This window comes from Triplophysa rosa, linkage group LG2, assembly GCF_024868665.1.
Source record: "Triplophysa rosa linkage group LG2, Trosa_1v2, whole genome shotgun sequence".
Lineage (NCBI taxonomy): Eukaryota > Metazoa > Chordata > Actinopteri > Cypriniformes > Nemacheilidae > Triplophysa > Triplophysa rosa.
In genome coordinates this window covers 27454344-27467428 of record NC_079891.1, presented here as the reverse complement: position 1 = coordinate 27467428, position 13085 = coordinate 27454344, and the positions used below count along the sequence as shown (strand labels likewise).

At 41.2% G+C, this 13085-nt stretch overlaps 1 protein-coding gene across 5 annotated transcripts in view; it reads right to left on the bottom strand.

The window, feature by feature from the left end:
• Window positions 1–13085, bottom strand: part of gria3a (glutamate receptor, ionotropic, AMPA 3a) — a 56492-nt gene that overhangs the window by 38740 nt on the left and 4667 nt on the right. For all 5 annotated transcript variants that reach the window (XR_008964560.1, XM_057355201.1, XM_057355195.1 and 2 more), the window contains exons 3-4: window positions 9388–9627; window positions 5546–5733 (exon numbers count right to left, since the gene is read on the bottom strand). Coding sequence is in view for 4 of the 5 variants with exons in the window: in XM_057355201.1 (XP_057211184.1) it covers window positions 5546–5733; window positions 9388–9627 (428 nt within the window). In the remaining variant the exon portion in view is untranslated. The remainder of the gene's footprint in view (window positions 1–5545; window positions 5734–9387; window positions 9628–13085) is intronic.

Sequence of the window (13085 nt, the reverse complement as noted above, 5' to 3'; positions counted from 1 at the left end):
GCAGCTCCGTGTATATCCCCAACGCGCGTGGATTCTCTCAGCGCTCATGCGACAGCTTGGCAGTCTGTGTCGGCCCCCGATTGGGTTATTTGCACCGTTACGGCGGGCTACAGGCTCCAGTTTGCCAGAAAACCCCCGCACTTCAGCGGAATCCTCTCTTCTCACACGGAAGAGAGCTCCGCTCACGTTCTGAAAGACGAGATTTCCTCCCTTCTCGAGAAGGGGGCGGTACGGGTGATACCCTCGCATCTGTACAACCACGGGTTTTATTCTCGTTATTTCCTAGTCCCGAAAAAGGACGGCTCCCTTTGTCCTATTCTGGATCTCAGAGTGTTGAACAAACACTTAAGGACATACAATTTCAGAATGTTAACGCACGGCACTCTCTCTCGTTCAATTCATCAGAACGACTGGTTCATATCAGTCGATCTGAAAGATGCTTTTTTCCACATAAGCATATATCCTCCGCACAGGAAATTTCTTCGTTTCACCTACCAGGGCGTGTGTTACGAATTGACAGTTCTACCCTTCGGGCTCTCGCTGAGCCCGAGAGTGTTCTGTCTGTGTGCGGAGGCGGGGTTGGCGCTGCTCAGAATAGCGGGTCTAAGAATCCTCACATATATAGACGATTGGCTGATCATAGCCGATTATACGGAGGAAGTGATGGAAGACACACGCCGTGTGATCGCTCACATCACCTCTCTCGGCTTCAGAGTGAACGAGAGGAAGAGCAACTTCTCTCTGAGCCAGATCACTGTTTTTCTGGGTCTGGAGCTGAATTCAGTGATAAGGCATGCTCGTTTATCGTGGGAACGCATCCGCTCATTCATGAATTCTCTCTCACAATTCAAGGAAGGAGCGCAGGTGCAGTATCGCGCATGTCTCAGATTACAGGGTCTTATGGCATCGGCAATTCAAGTTTTGCCTCTGGGCCTTCTGAGAATGAGGGCTTATATGAAGTGGGTCCTATCTCTCCACCTCAGGCCCTTGCACGATCTCAGTCACACCGTAACAGTGACGCGCTCGTGCTTAACAGCGCTGCGCCACTGGAGGAAGACGGAGTTTTACGCTCATGGAACTCCTCTAGGGGCGATCATGTTGCAGAAAGTGGTTATGACAGATGCGTCCTTAACAGGATGGGGATCCACACAAGAGGGCAGAACAGTGAATGGTGTGTGGCCAAACACTCTTCACTTAGCCCATATAAATTATTTGGAGCTCCTCTCTGTGTGGAAGGCTCTAAGGCATTATTTGCCCCGCCTCCAGGGACATCATGTGCTGATACGCTGCGACAACACCACTGCAGTAGCATATATAAATCGCCAAGGGGGCATGGCTTTCTCCAAGCTCCATGCTCTGGCTCACAAGCTGTTGGTATGGAGCAGGCGACATTTTCTGTCCGTACGAGCCACTCATGTTCCGGGCGTTCTGAACAGGGGAGCGGACCTTCTATCGAGGGGGAATCCACTCTATGGAGATTGGCGTCTCCACCCTCAGGTAGTGGGCCTTCTGTGGCAGAGATACGGCCAGGCGGCCGCAGATCTCTTCGCCTCGCACGAAAACGCCCATTGTCGTATGTTTTTCTCGCTACGGGACGAGGACGCACCCCTCGGCGTGGACGCGCTGGCCCACCCGTGGCCACTAGTGCTGCTCTATGCGTTCCCTCCTCTCTGCCTGATTCTGCCTACCATGGCCAGGGTGAGAAATCAGAACTTGTCTCTTATCCTGATAGCACCCAGGTGGCCCAAAGCACCATGGATGGCGGAGATTTCTCCTCTGTTGTATGCCCAGCCATGTATGTTCCCAGGCGAACGGAGAAATTTACCACCCCCACCCGGACAGGGTGGCTCTCTGGGCCTGGCCCATGAGAGGGCGAACTTAAACACATTTGGGCTTCCTGCTCGTGTTATCGCCACTATTCAGAATGCTAGAGCCACTTCTACGCGGTCTCTGTATGACTGTAAGTGGCGCGTGTTTGAGGAGTGGTGTGATGGGTGCAGGTTGATATCATATCAGTGCTCCGTTGCTGATATTTTGTGCTTTTTGCAGGACTTAATATGTAGATAAAGTTAGATCCTTTTCCACTATTAAGGTCTATTTAGCTGCTATCGCTGCGTGCCATGTCGGGTTCGATGGCACATCTGTAGGGCAACACCCTCTCCTTCGCAGGTTTATGAAGGGCGCACGGCGCTTTCTTCCCACGCCTGCTAAAACTGTGCCAGAGTGGGACCTCTCCATGGTGCTGGAGGCTCTGTCTCGGCGGCCCTTTGAACCTTTGGGAGACTGTCTTTCAAAACAGCATTGCTTCTGGCTCTGACCTCTGCTAAACGAGTCAGTGTTTTGCATGCACTCTCTGTTCATCCCTCGTGCACAACATTTTATTTCGATGGAAATAGAGTTTTTCTTATGCCTAACCCGGCCTTTATGCCTAAATGCTTCCCAGCAGTGACGTGTGAGGTGATAGAGTTGTCCGCTTTTCACCCACCTCCTTTTTCCTCTGCAGAGGATGAGAGGTTACATGCTTTGTGTCCTGTGCGTGCCCTGCGGGTTTATATGGACAGGATTAAGACCTTTAGAAAGAGCGATCAGCTCTTCATTTCCTGGGCTCCCCCTCACACAGGGAATCCCATTTCCAAACAACGCCTCTCTCATTGGCTTGTGGAAGCAATATCTATGGCTTATGAATCCATGGGAGTGCAGCCCCCAGGGGGCCTAAGAGCTCACTCTACCAGAGGCATGGCTGCTTCGTGGGCTCTGTTCAGGGGAGTTTCGCTACAGGACATCTGTGCCGCAGCTAGTTGGACTTCTCCTCATTCGTTTTGTCAGATACTACCGGCTGGATGTTACCAGGACCCTGGTAGCTCATTCTGTATTAGGGGTGGGTTCATCATAACCTTCTTTAACCCCGGTTATAGCTTGGTGGGTCAGGCTAAGCGCTCTTACGTCACCAGCATCTCACTTGTTACATATACCGGCTTTCGCTTGGTATCTCACATTTTTCCTATGTGCATTGTCAGCAGCACTTATGTGTGCTATCGCATGTCACCTGTAAAGCTGTTATCTAGCTCCCTCTCTATATATCTGGGTTGCCTTTTTGTGATGTGTTTGGCACTGCCCACACGGGTGACCGTCTTCTGGCTTGCGGACCTTTGTTGAGTGTATTGGGCAACCGGGGAGCTGTCCAGTTCTCCCATAGGTGGATCTCGAAACGAGATGATGATAGAGAACAATAGGTTACTGTCGTAACCCCGGTTCTCTGAAACATCGAGTGGAGAGATCCACCAAGTTTGCCCCGCTTGCTGCATGAGAAGCGAATATGCTCACTGAGGAAAGGTAGCGCGTGCAGTTGCTTTTATGCATTAGGTGAGTGGGCGGGTCCTCACCTGGTATAGGGCTCGCGCTCCTGTCTGTCTAGCCAGACTTGGTGCAATTGGATGCTTCTACAGAGGTCAGGTACGGATGCCCTTCCCATAGGTGGACCTCTCCACTCAATGTTTCAGAGAACCGGGGTTATGACAGTAACCCATTGTTATCAGGCTCTATAAGAACATCACTCACAATGGGGTGTAAGTTACACCCCTGGGGTGTGAGAGCCTCCCAAAATTTCCGTATACTTATAATGGCGCCCATAGACTCCCATTCAAAACCTAGATACCTATATATTCACGCGTTATTTTTTCGCTTTGGACCCATGAATGACTAAATCAAATCGAGCGGCCCATTGAGGAATGGTGTGTGATGACTTTTGGAAGCGATCGGGTGGAGGGGGTGCAATAGGGGGTGAATAAAAACCCGAAAAATCCCATTGACTTAACATTGCGCCCAACTTTGACGGGTCGTAGCTCCGAGTGAGGATATCGTAGAAACATGAAAATAATACACGATTTGAAGAGGCTATCAGGCTCTGTAAGAACATCACTCACAATGGGGTGTAATACATCATAACTTAGCAACCGTTTAACAACACCTACATCTCTTCATCAGAACATCATAGAGAGATGGGGGTTGGTTTGTTTCACTTGTGGGTTGAAGCATCATCAGTTGGCATATGCTAAGCCACGCCCATAGCAACCAAACAGGTTAGCCTAGCAACCATTTAGCAACACCTATATCTCTGAATCAGAACATCGCAGAGACTCGGGGGTTGATTCGTTTCACTCATATCTTAGAGCATCATCGATTAGCACATGCTAAGCCACGCCCATAGCAACCAAACAGGTTAGCCTAGCAACCGTTTAGCAAAACCTATATCTATGCATAGGAACATCGTAGAGACATGGGAGTTGGTTTGTTTCACTTGTGGCTTGAAGCATCATCAGTTGGCAGATGCCAAGCCACGCCCATAGCAACCAAACACATTAGCCTAGCAACCGTTTAGCAAGACCTATATCTCTGTATCAGAACATCTTAGAGTCATGGGGGTTGGTTAGATTCATTAGTACTTAAAGTGTCATCACCCTAGTGCAGAGTTCCATGGTTTGCCACGAAAGCATCACTCACAGTTTCTTTAGAAAATGTACTATCTATTTAGTATTGCTCTTTAATAAAGATTTATTATCCGAATACTCGATTGATCGATGGAAAAATCAGTAGAATACTCGATTACTAAAATAATCGATAGCTGCAGCCCTACGTGACTCTCCATTCTCTTGCTCGAACCTGTTTGGAACCAGGGAGCTGTTACATTGAATCTTTACACAAAACCACAGGGGTGTTTTATTATTTATTGTTCCTATTCTTCCTAGGCACTTGAATAGATTGACAATATTAAATTTTTGTTTCATACCAGTCAAGCTTTGCTGACTCTTGTACACAACACAACGGTACGAGCCAACATCACACACACACACACACACACACACACACACACACACACACACACACACACACACACACACACACACACACAATCATTGATTTTCAAATAGCAGCAGACAGCCAGTCTGCTGAAAGCGTCCTGCTCTGATTAGCTTTCCCTGAACGTTGATTGATCTACTTGTGGATTTCATTATCTGTGTGACCTACCAGTGACATACACACACGTTCTCTCCCTAACTCAGTGTTTGTGTGTGTATGTAGAAAGACTAGGAAAATAGAGATAGGGGAACAAACAGAATAGAAGAATGTAACAGTATCTTTGAGAGCTATATTTTTGGATGAGAGGAAAGGGAGTATTTTTAGTTTTCTCACTGTTCCCCTGTTACAGGACGCTGTGCCCTACTTCCACAAACACATGCACACTCTCACACATTATTTTTACTTGCTTTTTTGGCCAATGACAGTCGAATTTTGGAAAGCTATTGATCACATACACAAACAGAAGGGGTTTAGATCTACTACCACAGCAGAGCCCTATTTCTACTTGATCCGACCCTTAAAATTTACTCTTGCTGATGTAACCTATTCTTGTCAGGTTGACTCATTCCTTTTCATATTAATTCATAGTCATATTTTTATCATGAATCACTTTTCATTTAAACGTAAAAAATAGACACAGACAGGATAGAGACAGACAGACAGACGGGAGATGTTTGTGTATGTTTACCTGTTCAAGAATACTGTTAATGCGTTCAACCTCACAGTCAATAAGAAAGCGTTTCTCCTCACGGCGGTCCATTTCTTCAATAATCCGCCTGTATTCCAGCGGATCCACTATGTTCCCCACCGAACGTGCGGTTACCTGCCAATTATTCATCACTGCAGATTCCATTATGACCTGTAGGATGGAAAACCCTGAGAGAGAACGAGAACAAGAGAGTAAAACATGGTGTAAAACACAGTAACACAGGGCCTGTGTGGAAGCGGTAACAGGGCAGATCTGGGCCAGAATGATGGAGCAAGTACTGCTTCATCTCTCTCTGTGTGGTTAGAGAGCACAGAACAACTGCTGATGCAGTGAAAATCTGAAGGGATGAAAAGAAGAAAGGCAGAAGGAGAGATGTTGAATGTAATTACTGCAATTCTGCTCTAATGCTATAATACAGAACACATATTTCTGTTGTGTTATACATCTTTAATGCACATGTTTTCTGTATGTTAATGCGTGTATTTGGCCATCCCATATAAGTATTGGATAGACCGCACTATGGATCTGATTCACTTACATGATACATGATACGCTGCAGCACAGATCATATATTTTATGAAACAAATCAGGTCTCATGCACTACAAATCAGATCCACTGCAGTACATATCAGACCACCGGCAGTGACCCCCCCACCACCCTCACAGTAAGGGGGGTTTCTTCTCTCCGACTGCTTTTGAATCTGTTCCAGGGATTCATAATCATAACAATTGTTGAATAGTACCTGGGTTAAAATTAAAACGACACCTTTAAATTGTTAATTTAATCAAACATTTTTTTAATCAAGAAATCGTTTAAAAATCATCTAAGAAATCAAACACTGGTGATGCTAGTGGCATGCTTGATTAACATCATTATCTCCTTCATTGATATTAATGGTTCAAATTCCTGCAAATCCTCAAATTTCTGAAAATTTTAAAGGGGTCATATGACACGGCTCGTTTGTTTTAGATATAATGCAATGTGTCTACACGATTTTAGGTTAAAAATCGCTGTATTTTCCACATACCGTGCATGTTTGTATCTCCTCTTTGCCCCGCCTCTCTGAAACGCGCGGATTCTTTACAAAGCTCATTGCTCTGAAAAGCGAGGTGTGCTATGATTAGCCAGTTAACCAGTGCATAGTGATTGGTCGAATACTGCAAGCGTGTGACGGAAATGTAATGCCTCTTACCATATTTGGAACATCAGGTTCCAAAGCAATTGTACTGACAGGTATGCCCACCTTAGTCAAATCATACCACGAACTGACGTAGATTGTGGGGGTGTGGTTACAGAAGGCGTTTCAGGCAGGTCTGGGTGAGCATTCACGGTTAGATAGAATGCATTTTTTGTTCCGACACTTTAATGTTTGCAATTTTACATGTCTAAAACATGCATGGGCAACTTATAACACACCAAAGACACAGAAAAACACGTATTCGCGCCATATGACCCCTTTAAGATATAAATATGCTAAGAAAAAATTGATCAGCTTTCACCAAGTAGTACACTAGCACAGGGGTTTTCAAACAGGGGTTTACAGGGTGTCCGCAACTAATTGTTAAAAAAATGTACATTTATAAATAACAAATAAATAATGAATAATAAGGTTAAACTTGAATATAAAAAAATCATAAATCTGAGTCAAATAAAAAATGTGATTAAAGAACAAAATATAGTATAACAAAATAGTAGTATATATTAAACAGATTACAACTGATTAAAGTGAATTAGTACAACAATAGAATTAAACACTACATTTACATAAAATACGTTTACATTCAATAAATAGTGCACATTAACATACATCAAAATAGTTATTGAGAAGTAGAAATATAAAATAATGTGACATGAAAGAAAATACGTTTTTCTATTATTTTTTATGTATAAATTAGATTTTATTAAAAAAATAATTTCAAGACATGGGTCCCTCACAGGAGGATGATCATCAAAGATTGAAAACCCCTTCACTAGCATATCTCTCCTGTCTTTCTGAAACCTTGTATCTCCATATTTCATGATTTTTATTTCATAATAAATTTTGATAAATTATTTTTATTATTATCCATAAATCATTTATTTATTGATTATATCATTATTGATAATTTATTATTACTATCATTATTGCTATTCATTATTAATGTGTTTAGCAAATATATAACCAGTAAAAAGTATTAAAAAGTGCTTGTCAACTTTGACCATACGGTATTTAATCATTTAAATAATTTTAAGTGTCCCTTTCCTAAAAAACTGAATTGGGGCATCCAAGGTTTCGGAAAGGACAGTAATGATATGGATGACATCAAACTTGACAAACATCAATAATTGATTGATTTTGTGGTATGTTTAAGCAAAGTTTTCAAGTTCTAACCTCTAGCTCAAAGCCATACAAAAGACAGAAACTTAAGCCCTGTTTTGTTCAGTCTTTGGCCTCTGAAATGATTCATTTTAGGACAACACACACATCCATAGGCACACTCAATCCCTATTTTAATTAGCATGCGTCCTGGAGTGCTGGGCCGCTTGGGTGTTTAGCTGTGACCAATTAATCAAGACTGACAACTTGCAGAGAGGTGAGAATTTAACAGACACAAATACACACCAGTGAAGTGAGGTGCATACCTGAAATTAAAAGGCAAAGTCCCCCTTCCCCACTGCATCTGGGTTTTAGTCCGATATAAATTCACGTTCCACTTGATGTTTACACGGATTATGGGAAATACCATTAACCTTAAACCTGACACAATATTATCAAGTCGTAAAATCATGCAGGATAAATTACCCCTCTCACATTTACAGCAAGCTTTAAGGATCTCAGTGAGCACACAATGAGCTCAAGAGACAAAAGTTACGCTGACTGCCTCTGAAACATATCTGCTCATAGAGCTCAGAACTGCAAAGCTGTGGTTTATTAAAGATGAGTTCAATAAACATGACACAAGGCCTTCATTAAAGATCTCTTAAACTTTTGTGTGTGTGTACACACATAAAAAATGTAACTGTTGTAACTTTTTTAAGTGCTATTTACCCGTCTGAACAACAATGCACAACGTGTGGTGCATGTGCACTAAGCGCGACTGTTCATCATATTTAGCAGATGCAAGAGCCCTGTGGGAATCTAAATCCATTTAAAGTTCGGCACCGCCTGCCCAACTTCCTGCTGACTGTGATGGATGATCATAAGGGTGGAAAGAGATTGATGCTGTCTGCACTCTATTTTTCTAAATACTTCAAGTAATTTTTCTGAAATAAGGACAACTGGGAACAGCCATGTTACTTTAGAAAGTGTTACCTGGTCAATTACCTGCAATTTCCTATCATGTTAAAGGTGAGATGAAACAATCTGGTCCAGTAGGGTTTTCTACTTATTTACACATCTGTCAAGACATGCGCTGTGTTATGCCTTAAAAATAAATGATGTACTGTATTATGCATGTTACTTTTGGTTCTGTAATTTGATTGGCTAAGCGGCATTCTAGGAAAGCTCATATTCTGTATAACATTGAAAAAGTTTGTTTGTATAATATATGCTATAATGTAGCAATTAGCATGTTTATGTTTGCAGGTTTTTGTGTTAATACGTTTTAAATGGCTCCAATAAGTACTTGGACATTTAAGCCGCACTTACAAATGTATAATATACTAATTATGTTACATAATATTTTGTAATGCAATGAAGTCAATTCATTTAATGACATAAATTGTTGCTCAAGTATGCAAACACTTGGGATATGTTGGTGTGTGCATTACTGTACATGTAGGTATACTGTATATACATGTATGTGTGTAAGAACGTGTCTGTGGCTCTGTGTTAACTCACCTCTATCAGTGTCATACAAATAGACAAACTTCTCCCATTTGTAATGGCCTAGCAAGCTGAGCAGCGCCCCCCTGAGGCTGGGCCTCATCTGCAAAACAAACTGCACATCTGTGTCCGTGGGAAAAGAAGGAGTGATGAAGGAGGTGTGCAGAGCGCCACAGAACGATGTTAATGTGTTCATTGACCTCCGGTCGTAGAATCCAAATATTGCATACACACCCCTTGAGAACTGAGAGCAGACTGCCAGACAAAGAGAGAGAGAGAACAAGGGACAATAAATGTTAAGACAAACAAACATTATGCACAAATAAAACAACACACAGGACCAATTACAAAGCAATCATTGTGCTGCGTTTGTTACAGACAATTTTATGTTACTGATTTGAACTTCAATAAAATCAAAGAAAAATCTGTTTTGGTAAAAGTATGTATGTTAGTGTGTGTTTATGTGATTTGTATGTGTGACAGTAAAAATTAACTGTAACAGTATAGGCTGTCAGATCTTTTTAAGTTTTGTTACGATGATGATGATTATGGTGACCTCTGCTCATCATTGTCACAGATCCAACATTTCATGAGAGCCATAATAAAATAAATTGGTACACTCATGACTCCCACACAGAGTGTGTGTTTGTGTAAATGCGTAATCGTGAGTGTAAACAGCATATTACACATTAAAATGTGTATGACATCATGACGATGCTGTATGTACTGTAGTTCAATGCAAACTCAAAATCAAATGGCTTTTTATTCATTCGTCTTAAACCCCCCTAAATGCAGCAATCATCTAAATTATTTAAAGGTACACTCAAAAAGTTTCTAAATCTGGCAACCATATCACTAGCCTGAAAGTAGAGAGTCAGAGTAAACCACAGCAGCACTAATAAAGTCATTCATATGACTGACATTCTATATTCAATGCCCTCAAATGCCATATGATAGCTTTGTGTAAGAAAAAGGCTGAATTTGATATCATTTACTGGCAATCTTATCGGACCCTAGAAATATGCTGTCAGAAATAAATCACATAATGCCAAACATTTGGATTGGATCTCATGTTTCTTGTTACGTATTGCAAATATAGTCACTGTTCTTCTGAAACAGAAAATATGATGTCCACATTTGCTGTTTTTGAACAGTTAGTTTTGCGTGCAACCTCCAAATGACGAGTTAGGCATCTATTAATCAGTTGCACGATTCTATAGGAAGACACTTTATCAGTTATGAGCTGCACCCTCGTCCTCTTTTGGAGATTTTCGCCGTTTTGATCACGTACAGGAGCTTAACATTTATCAATCCGGTGACAGAAGCAACAGCGCTGGCTATTGATGTAATCAGCGTCTGCGCGCGGCCGGGAGCTCGGCTCACAGAAACATTCGCGTCCCAGAAACAAGACTTTCAGACTCGTTCTATGCTCGTATGCGCCGTCGTTTAGGCAAAGCATGTCACCCACTTTTATTTAGAGCCCAAACGCGGGTGCGAGAACTGGACCCATGAACTGGGTTTTTGACTTAAAAGCGGCACTGCCCAGACCGATCTGACTGTATGTCACAAACTACTGTGAGAACAGAATGCTCCATATGCTTTCAAATGGCTCTTGCGATATGGTGTAGTCTGCCTCTTGCCAGTTGGCATACATGTAGCATCGTTTAAAGTGAAGAACTTTTCTGTTACAGTTCAATTTCAGGGTGCAAAGACTGACAATACTCTTAAAGAAAATAGATTTTCCTTTAAATTAGGCTAACTATCAATAATATATTAAATCATTTAATATAGATTTGGAAATACAGAGTGGTATATTAGTTAAAATAATATATACATCATATTAAATAATACATACAGAATTGACACTTCATAAGAAATAGATGCACATAAATTATTATATTATGTATTATATTGCATTATATTTTTGTTTCACAATGGAAGGAATTTTGTAATGGATAATAAATCTGTTTTAAAGAAATTTTAACAAAGAGTAACCACTCTGCTTCATTTGTATTTGCTTTTGCTTTTGTGCTCTATGTTCATGCAAACAATGACTCTTTTACTACTATAGCACAAAATTGTATACAAGATATTTGTTCTCAAAATACACCAGACTGGTGCATTTACCTTAAAAATGTACATAATTTTTTATGGGAAGAAGATTCATATATCAATCAGATAGGGTTGTAATTTAATTCTCGCAATGATTTTTACAATGTTTTAAATACGCTTAAGAGATATTCTCTATAATATTGCGTTCAATGTATGTACATGTTTCTGTATGTTGTGCACCCTGTGCCCCCCCCAAAAAGGCAGCGGCTATTTGCACTAAGTGTAAATAGCAACTGATGCTATTTACACTGTTTAAATAGTAGTAAGTGAAAATAGCATAATTTCTTTACACTAACCAAAAGTAGCTGTAGGGCCTATTTTCTTTGGATTATAGTAGTTAGATGCTTTTTACTTATAAATAGTGGCAGATAACGTTATTATTTGCACCTCAGTATTGTTGTGCATTAAACATTATGCTATAATAACAGACAGTAAATCATTATATTTATTAAAAAATATTAAAATGATGACAAGCCCTATGTCATGGTCCTGCCTTCTTGTTCAGGATTTTATAGTCTTGTGGCAGGATTGTGACAGATCCCTTATGTTTAGTGTGAGAAAGCCATGGGGTGTTTATCTTTTGACATTCCATGTGTTTTCTGGTGTCTCGTCATTGGCCCCGCCCCTCTCGTTTCCTGTATTGCTTCCCTGCCCTGTCTTATGTTCCTCACCTGCCCCTCGTTATCTTCCTTTGTTGTCACCCTATATAATACCCCCATGTTCATTGTCCTGTGCTCGTTTGTTGTACCTTGTTCTTGTGCTCATGTTGTTACCCGTGTTCCTGTTCCTTGCCTTGTCCGTGAATCGTGAGTTTTGTGGTTTTGCCTTAATTACCCTGCCGTGTTTTTGAGTTAGTTTTTTTTTTTGCTGTTATTGTTTTACGTTTTGCGTAGTCCTTTGTTTTGTTAAGATCCTTAGTTCTGTTTTCCCCACCGAGGGTATTTTGTTTCTTGTTTTGTTAAAGTATTTTTGTGTTAACCCCTTCACCTCTGGCTGCCTGCATTTGGGTTCTCCCTACACATATCGTGACACCCTATACCTACCCCTAACCTTGCCCTATACCTACCCCTAACCTTACCCTAAACCTAAAGCTTATGAATAAAAATGAATTTTAAGTCTTAAATCAATTTTATTGAAAACAAATGCCTTTATGATCTGTAAAGTAATAAAAAAGATTAAAGAAGTTTTTCAGTGGGATTAGAACCCTGGTCTCCCATGCCACACTATACAGACTTTACACTTTTTGCCACTCGAGTCGCTATTTGAATTGGCGTCAATCTTACACTTTCTCTATTCCAATCACATATTGGTGGGCGGAGCTAGTGTAAATAGTCTCTGCCAACAAGGTATGTAAATAGACACTACGTAAAAAAAAATGGGTGCATGCCCTGCATTTTTTTATACTTTTTATTGGTTAGTTAATAGCAAAACCAAGTCACAAATATAAATGGTGACTAATAATAATGATTTTCTGGCAAAAAATAAAAATCACGAGGTTTCAGAAGGACAGCAGCGATATGCAGACAACAATATCACAAAATTCAGAGAATGATGAAAAGAGAGAATCGTTGTTTTGCGTAATTTTTTGGAACTTAACAGCT